This window comes from Brassica oleracea, chromosome C3 (genome assembly GCF_000695525.1).
Source record: "Brassica oleracea var. oleracea cultivar TO1000 chromosome C3, BOL, whole genome shotgun sequence".
NCBI classification, from domain to species: Eukaryota; Viridiplantae; Streptophyta; class Magnoliopsida; order Brassicales; family Brassicaceae; genus Brassica; species Brassica oleracea.
This window is the reverse complement of record NC_027750.1, coordinates 63,689,896-63,699,592: the sequence shown is the minus strand read 5'-3', so window position 1 is coordinate 63,699,592 and position 9,697 is coordinate 63,689,896. Positions and strand designations below refer to the sequence as shown.

The 9,697-nt window shown below is 33.2% G+C and overlaps 1 protein-coding gene across 1 annotated transcript; it reads left to right on the top strand.

Annotated features, from left to right (window-relative positions):
• Positions 1-2,944: 2,944 nt before the first annotated feature.
• LOC106331433 (persulfide dioxygenase ETHE1 homolog, mitochondrial) lies at positions 2,945-5,531 on the top strand. The gene is made up of 8 exons (XM_013769788.1): positions 2,945-3,279; positions 3,517-3,645; positions 3,733-3,840; positions 3,919-4,053; positions 4,788-4,829; positions 4,919-4,978; positions 5,070-5,148; positions 5,241-5,531. Exons 1-8 carry the CDS (start codon positions 3,046-3,048, stop codon positions 5,333-5,335), a joined length of 882 nt encoding a protein of 293 aa, XP_013625242.1. The 5' UTR covers positions 2,945-3,045; the 3' UTR covers positions 5,336-5,531.
• Positions 5,532-9,697: the final 4,166 nt, after the last annotated feature.

Sequence of the window (9,697 nt, the reverse complement as noted above, 5' to 3'; positions counted from 1 at the left end):
AAGTGTTTGAATCCCTACCACCACCTATTAATTACAAAAGAATGAGAAAAATACAAGAATACTTGGCGAACCTTGAAAACAAGTCAAGATACCAAGTACTGAAATCTATGCATTGCTTTTTGTTTTGTTTTCTTGTGACCTTTAGAATGCAATACTGTCGGTCAACCAACTGACAAGGTGGTATTGGATCTAGAACTAAGATCATAAACCCTATATATATATAAGGTCGGATTTGGTTTCATCGTGTATAAACAATACTCGTGGACTTACGAACAACGTGTGGGTATGCAACCTCAACTGATGGAAAGTCGCAATTTTTTGTTCATTTTGTTATGTGTAAGTGTAACTGCTCCAATCCGGATGCTTCACCTGGATTTGTATTAATGAATGCATTTCTTATAAAGATAAAGAGTTATTATTGCTTTCACCCCCTATTTCAAATTCGATATCTTTTAAAAAAAGAAACAAAATATTGTCAAATTATATTATGTTTTTAAAATACAAAAGTAAAAAAAAAAAGTAGTTACAAAAAAAAAATTAAAAAAAAAATCTTGTTAACGTCGTCAGCAAAACACTAAACCCTAAATCCTAATCCCTAAACCCTAAATCTTAAACTCTAAACCATTGGGTAAACCTTAAACCATTGGGTAAATCATAAACTAATAAATAAAAACACTAAACCCTAAAACTCTAAACCCTAAACCCTTGAGTGTTTTAGTGTTTAGTGATTTTGATTTAGAGTTTAAGATTTATCCTAGAGTTTAGTGTTTACCCAAGGGTTTAGGATTTAGAGTTTAGGGATTAGGATTTAGGGTTTAAAGTTTTGCTGACGACGTTAAAATTTTTTTTTTTTGTAATTACTACTACTTTTTATTTATTTATTTTTACCTTTTAATTTTAAAAAGATAATATAATTTGAAAATATTTTGTTTCTTTTTTTAAAAGATATAGAATATGAAATAACACAATCATATTGGTTGGTGAACCCAAGAATAAGTCAAAGATAAATAAAGAAAAGACAACAAAAGCAACAATTGTTATATTGATCAGAGAATCTCTAACTGCAGTTACCTTATTAATTTTATTTTCACCCAACAAAAAAAGAACAGCCTGATGATTTATATTAATTTATCAAGTATTTTTGATAGTATATGCCTATGTTAGAAGATCTGTTTAGGAGTGTTCAAGAAAAAGGGAATGGTAGTCTCTCTCTCTTCTGTCTCTCTGAGAACTTTTGAGAGATCGAGAGGCGCGGTGGTTCCCTCCCTAACAGTAAGTATCGACTCTGGTACACGGCGGTCCTCTTGACGGTGTGTAGCCGGCTTTGCTTCTGGTGGTTCGCGCCCCTTTGGCGGAACTATCCGGCGTTCTTTCCGGCGATGAAACGTTGATGGTGGTGCGAGCTCTATCCCGAGCCGTTTCTGTTCGTATTCGGTGGTGGTCGCCGGTTAAAGTATTGGATGATCGGGTTGCTGTCGTTTGGTTTCCTCGGAAGTGATTGAGGAGTGCGACGGTTTCATTATGGTGATTGTGGGCCTGAGTTTGGATGAGATCTCGATTCCGTTTTCGATTGAAGCTCTCCGACGCTCAGGTGTATCAATTGAAGAAGCTGATTTCATTAAACTTCCAATACAGTCGTTGGAGGTGGTTTCGGTGGCTTAGATAGATCCCGGTTGAATCCGGTGAAGTGGTTGCCTTTGGTGAAGAATGGTTTGTCGGTAAAGACGGTGAGTCCCAGGTTTCCGGTGTGATTCCAGAGGAAAGACGTTTAGCGGTTCCAGTGGCGTTGTCAAGTCGGTGGGGAAAGGGACGTGTTCAATCCTTACACACGTGTCTTTTCGTTCTTGTGTGCTCCCACATGTGGTGGGAAAGGGGGTTTGTAGTTTGGGTCTCACTTTTGTTTTTCTGGGCTTTTTGATCTTTGGTTTGGGTTAGTCTTTTATGGTTGGGTTTTAGAACTTTGTTTTGTATGCTTGGGCTTTGGCCTTTGGGCTTCAGCTCTTTTATAAATAAAAATAGATAGAAAAAAATATATTAATTTATCAAGTGATTCAACCCTCATTGGGGACGTACAAGAAGAAGAAGTCCATGACCGACCAGTTTACCCAATATTAAGGCTGGACAAAAAACCCGGATCCGAAAAACCGAACCGAACCCGATCCGAAAAAGTAGTATCGAACCCGAACCGAAATTGATTAAATATCCGAATGGGTTCAAAATTTTGGTATTTAGAGAACCGAAACCGAACCCGATCCGAACCGAAATATTTCGGGTACCCAATTATATCCGAAACTGATTTATATACATATATATATATATCTATCTATATATTGATTATTTTTAGATGTAATATATATTAAGAACATCAAAATATATAAGATACTTTTAAGTTGTTCAAAATACTTATAAATATATACAAATGGTCAAAATAACATGTCTAAAATAGCTAAAGTATACTCAAAACACCAACAATATTTAAAATACCTATTGATTCTCAATCCAAATATTCAAACCAAACCAATTTATATGTTAATTTTAGATACTTTGACATATGATATTCAAATTTATATGTAATATATTGTTTTGTTTATAGATTTTGAGAAATTTAAAGTATATAAAAAAATTTTTAAATTTTAAAATAATTTAAACGAGTTATCCGAACCCGAACCGAACCCGCAAAAATCTGAATCAAACCCGAACCAAAATTTAGAAATATCCGAATGGGGCTGAAATTTTTGAACCCGAAAACCCGAAATCCGGATAGACCCGAACCGAGCCCAAATGGGTACCCGAACGCTCACCCCTACCCAATATTAATAACTTGACGCGTTTATTCCTCGAAATGGGGCCCATGAATATAGATAAGCCCAATAGAATAAGATAAGGCCTGATGACTCAGATCAAATCAAATCCCATTACTATTTTTGTTACTGCATTTGCACAGTACTGATCCATCGAGGGTCCCACCGTTTTTCCTCTCAAGACGCTGACGTCAACAGTTTCGTTTCGTGTGGGGTTTAAAAAGCTCTCTTAAAATAAACAACAATGGTGGTGACACGTTTCTCACGGCTCCAGCATCTTCTCCTCCTTCAACCTAGATTTCAGCAATCTCGTGTTCTCCGTCGTCCTCTAATCAGAACTCCAACACTCATCAGATCAGTGATGGGTTCGTCTTCCTCTTCCTCCTCGAAGCTTCTCTTCCGTCAGCTCTTCGAGAAAGAGTCTTCGACTTATACGTATCTTCTCGCCGACATTTCCCATCCGGACAAACCTGCTCTGGTAAGTTCTGTTCTTTTGCTTTCATAAAGATAGAATCTTTCGATATGGGTTTTCAGAAATTGTGTGTTTTGTCGGCAAAGATGGGAACTTGGATCAGTTCGTTTTTTTTTTCACTCTTGTTTTGTCTTAATCGTATGTGTCTTGAATGTGATCTGATTGTTTTGTCGGCAAAGATGGTAGGTTGAATCAGTTCATGTTTTTGTTTTGTGTCTGAATCGTATGTGTGTGTTTGAACAGTTGATTGATCCTGTGGACAAAACTGTCGATAGAGATTTGAAGCTGATCAATGAGTTAGGATTGAAGCTTGTCTATGCTATGAACACTCATGTTCATGCCGATCATGTCACTGGGACTGGTCTTCTTAAGGTCTCTCTTTTTCTCTTTACTCAATATGATTCTTTACATTACCGAACATTCAGTGATCTGTTTACCTTGTTTGCTGCTTTTATGCAGACAAAGGTCCCAGGTGTGAAGTCCGTAATCTCAAAAGCAAGTGGTTCTAAAGCGGATAAGTTTGTTGAACATGGAGAGAGAGTATCTATTGGTGATTTATACCTCGAGGTTTGAAAACAAGAATGTCACAATAACTAAGAAACTAGAGAGTATGGCGAGTGATAATGGTTTTGTTTTTTGGTGCAGGTCCGTGCTACACCTGGACATACAGCAGGATGTGTTACATATGTGACTGGAGAAGGAGCTGATCAGCCGCAACCAAGAATGGCTTTTACGGGCGATGCTGTACTGATCCGCGGTTGTGGGAGAACCGACTTTCAGGTACACTACTAAACAGAGGAAAATGGATTATATTTATAAAGAACCAAGAACAATAATTTGGATGCATAGATTCTAAGACATCCAAAACCCTCTGTGCCAATACATAGAAACATGGGGCCGGTCCTGAGATTTTGGGGGTTGTAGACAATTTAGTAAGGGTTTATATAAAAAAAAATACAATTTTGGGGGATTATATTTATGTAATTTTTTTCTTAAAATTTTGGAGACCATAAGCCAATGCTTCCTGAGATTTTGGGGTTGTAGACAATTTAGTAGGGGTTTATATAAAAAAAATTACAATTTTGGGGGATTATATTTATGTAATTTTTTTCTTAAAATTTTGGAGACCATAAGCCAATGCTTCCTGAGATTTTGGGGTTGTAGACAATTTAGTAGGGGTTTATATTAAAAAAATTACAATTTTGGGGGATTATATTTATGTAATTTTTTTCTTAAAATTTTGGAGGCCATAAGCCAATGCTTCCTGAGATTTTGGGGTTGTAGACAATTTAGCAAGGGTTTATATAAAAAAAACTACAATTTTGGGGGACTATATTTATGTAATTTTTTTCTTAAAATTTTGGAGACCATAAGCCAATGCTTCAATAGCCTATGCTCAGGACCAGCCATGGTTATAAGGAACCAAAAACCGCAACTTTGATGCATGAGATCTGTGTTTTGTATTTGGACATTGATTTAACTTCTCTGATGATGTTTTCTTTGGTGTGTTCCAGGGTGGATGCGCGGATCAACTCTATGAGTCTGTGCATTCACAGGCAAGTTTTTTCACACTATCTTGTCACTTCACAGGCAGATTGATCTAAAGGATTTAGTTTAAAAAGTTTTTGTTTTGATCTTTAAGCAGATATTTACATTGCCAAAGGACACATTGATCTATCCAGCTCATGACTACAAAGGTTTCGAGGTAATGCAAAACGAAAATTCATTTGCATTGTCTTCTCTAATGGAAATGCATCCACACAATGGCTTTACACTATCTTTCTGTTGATGTTCAGGTAAGCACAGTTGGAGAAGAGATGCAACACAACCCGCGTTTAACTAAAGACAAAGAAACATTCAAAACCATCATGACAAGTAAGCTTCTTTCTGCTTAGTGTGTATGTTTTAAGGTATTGCAACTTTCCTCAGTGTTATAATAACCGTGGTCTTTCTTTGCCCTATAATAGATCTGAATCTGGCGTATCCGAAGATGATTGATGTTGCACTACCAGCAAACATGGTGTGTGGATTACAAGACCTGCTGCCTTCTGAAGCCAACTAAAAGACCTTCTACACTATTGTTTCTCTTTTTCATTCTATATTTTATCAGAAGCCAATAAAAAGCTCTAGAGAGTTTGTTTGTGTAATAATAAGATCTTCGTTACATTAGATTAAGATACAGTATAAGTATGTGCAACTTAGGTTGAGCATATGGAGTTTGTGTTGAAAGATTAAAAAACATATTTGCGTGTTCTACTTCTGTTTGGCTTCCTGATTGATGTTTGGCTTCTCCTTCATCTTACGGCACGTTAGAGGGTGTCCATACTTATCCACCACCGTTGAATCTATAACCCCCTCTTACTAGATTAACTTTAGCTGAATCGTGACAATGATATCTAATATACAAGAACCTGAATCTGCTTCTGTTTCTACAAATAATCCACAGAGGCAGGGATATGTTCTTAACCGGTTTCCTCCTTGGTGCAATCCCATGTTAGATAGGAGTATTCATTCTAGGATCAACGCACGTGGGAAACCATCGGCGTGAGACTTGCATTATATTAACGTGCAGATGAGGTTTAATATTATTTGAATCTTGTGATATAGTAGTAGGTGCTTAAACGCTTTATGGTATGACAGGCTATTCGTGCTACAACCAACTGCCATCGTTTTTGGTATCATGGTAGGTAGAGGAATCAGGTCATACCACTGGTCATAAAGCACCTTGAATGTACACAAACTGTGCTATTCTTTTGTCAATAATATATATAATTGTTGTACCGTCTGGAAATTTAGATGTGTTTGCAAAAGAATCAAAAACTTATTTCAGAAGATTGGATCCAAAAAAAAAAAAAAAAGAGATTCAAATGCTTAAGCCATCTCTAAATGGTTTAAGATTAATTTTCCATGGCTAGTTGTCATGGTAGCGATTAATTCTTAAGACAGGATTGGCATGGCTGTTTCAAACAAACACCAGATTAAAACGAAAGAACCAATTTGCCTCGGCCGAACAACAACGACAGCATAACAATAGCAAGACAGAAACAATACGAAAGAAATATATATATATATAAAATGATCGATCTTTTCTTCCATTTTGCAGTAATGAACTTGCAAGATGATAAATAGAAAAAAATCAATGGGTTTTAGTTTATGCCCGCAACGGAACAAGAACAGCATCAAAATAGCTGCTTTGATCTCTCATAGGCACTTTTGATTAAACACATTTTCATTAATCAATACTAAGTAACAACAACAGAAGTAGATTACCACATGAAGAATTCATACACACATAAAGTTCCAAACTTTGTCTGTTGATTGATATCAGACAAAAGAACATTCTCTCAGAGATTTCCGACAAGGCAAAACAGAACATGTGAAAAATTCATTTAACTGAAAGAGAGACTGCCCCTGAACATTTGGTATCAAACGCAAGAACCGAAAATGACAGAAACAAAATGTTCGATCTTTTCTTCCAAATTGCAAATAAAGAAGATTACTTTGCAAGAGGAAATGGAGAAAAGATGAAAGGGTTTTCGATTTATGCCCGCAACGGAACAAGAACAGCATGTAACTCGCTTGCTCTGATCTCTCGTAGGCATATTGATTAAACACTAGTCGCGGCCATGTTTACTTATAAGCGCGAGATGAAAGAGTTTCCTTTTTTAGTTCTCGATTTTACCCCTGTTCACTCCACAACGGAGTTTGACCTAATTAGTCTGTACATACCTTTGTTTGTATCCTGCGATATTCGGGAAAATGGCATACTTCTCGGTGAACTAATTGTTTCCGGCTTTTTTACGCACGAACTTTTAAGCTTTGCCAAAAATTACATAAACAGAGGGAAAGTGGTTTATTCCCCTATGAAGTAGTTTTTCTTAGTTTTTTCACACACGAACTTTTAAGTCATGCCAAAAAACACATGAACAATTCTATTTTTTGAATACCATATACAAACTATCGATTTTTAAACTAATTCACCTAAAACCGTAAATGGTGTTATTTAAATGTTAACTAGGTTTATGACAGGTGGAGAGCCGGTTTAATTTGGATTCATAAAAAAAATACAACGTAGTTTTATCCTTCTTCTCTTTTTTTTGTCAACTGTTCTTCTTTTTCACAAATAGTTTTACTCTTCGTCATCAATTGGGGATAAAAATTATTATTCTGGAGAAAAATAAAATGTTTTACATGGTGCATAAAGAAAGAAAAGCAGCAACTACTAGCTTACAATCTCCATGTATTGTCACAAGAAACTATAAAATCGACGCAATATTCCCAGCTGATGATGAAAAGTAAAACGATTCCTGATAAAAAAGAGCAATTGACAAAAAAGAAAGAAGAATAAAACGACATAATAATTTTTTATCAACCCAAATTAAACTGGCTTTCTACATGTCATAAACCAAGTTAACGTTTAAATTACACCGTTTACAGTTTTAGGGGAATTAGTTTAAAATAGATAGTTTGTGTACGTAATTCCAAAAATAGAGTTGTTCATGTGTTTTTTGGCATGATTTAAAAGTTTGTGTGTGAAAAAACCAGAAAAAACTAGTTCATAAGGAAATAAGTCATTTCCGTGTTGTTCATGTGGTTTTTGACATGGTTTAAAAGTTCGTGTATGAGAAAACCGAGAATAATTAGTGCATAGGGAAATAGGGCTTTTTCCCCCCCCTTGGGCCTTTTTCCCCTTGGATATTCACCCCTGTGAGTTTTGAAACTTTTCCTGTTTTCCAAACTAACCCATATTTTTAGAAAATTTAATTTAGTCCACCTTCACTTGTACTTTGTAAATCACGAAATTGAAAAGTAGACAACATTTTGAATTTCTCTTCATTCTCTCAATTTGATAACAAAAAAAGACGAGTAAATAATATTTTTCTTCGACATTGATATTCATTTCTTTTAATTTAAAGAATTATACAATAAAAATTATTTCTTGCTGAATTCAAAAAATAATAAAAAAATAAACATTCTTTTTCTTTTTTACTGTTTTGTTCATTTCATGTTATTTCTTTTTTATTCATATTATCTTTTTAGTAATCATCAGTTAAAACCTAAACCAAACTATCTTAAAAATAAGATCAATTTAATTGGTTAATGAAACCCATATATGGGCTTTTACTTGAACTATACGCCCGGGTTTATACAAATAGAATTATATCTCATATATATTAATAGAGAAATATTTAAAAAGTTATAACCTGTAGTTTGTACTAATTAAAAAAATGTCATGTTGAGTTGTCACATAATTAGAATACTAATTTTGCTTACGTGGCAGTTTGAGAATCAATTAATAATTTTTTTAGTCTAAAATTAAACTGCTAGGAAATGTTATATTATATAGTATGTCTATTATGGAACATTCATTTATCAAATTGAAATTATTATATATTTTTTCTTTAAATAAAACATACGGAATTATCTAATGTGATTAAGATATATATGACAATTAATGATTTTAAATAATAAAGATTTTCTAACAATATGTATACTTTCTATCATTTTGAATTTTGTATTTTGAATTTTTCAAAACGAGTATAAATTACTAAAACTGTTAAAAGTCTCATATAAACTTTTGTGATCAAAGTTTAATTTTTTTTCTATAATAAGACACAATGATTATAAAATCATATGAACAAATAATTTTATTTAATAGGTGTTTATGTTAATATATATCGGTTAAATTAAAATATACATCGTATGAAAATACATACTTATATTTTGATATCTGCGTTGAACATATATAGAAAAGTTAATATTTTAATTTTGAAATCTTCGTTTTTTTAAAAAATGATTATAAATTATTGAAACATTCTACATTAAAAAAATCGTTGGTGTAAAATTTTGTTACACAAATATGCAAATAATCATAAAATTATATGAGTAGAAGCCTCATTTAATAAATATCTATATTAAAAGTATACTATATATCTATGTTAATATCATTTAAATTTAATTATATATCATATACGATAGATAAAATTGATTATATTTATTTATTTATCCTCAAATGATTGCGAATAAACAAGAGCGGTCATTTGATTTATATGTGCACACCAATTTATTACATAATAGTAACTGATTTTTTAGTTATTTAATATATAATTATTATTTTATTATTTCATAATATGTAGAAAAACATAAAATAAGTAAGAAATATAAAATATTTATTCTGCACAAAGGCGTGGATCTTAACCTAAATATGTATCTTTTTCATAATTTTAAATCTTAAACATTTTCTAAATCTCAGGCTAAAACAAAATAACGAAATGGTAATAAACTCAAAAATTAATATTTATATCGAGTAAAAACCAAAATAAAAAAATGACATAAAAATGAGAAAAATATTGAAGATAGATAGGATTGGCACGTGAACGTAAACTTCTTATAACCATAATTAATTTTTAAATTGCTAAATCTT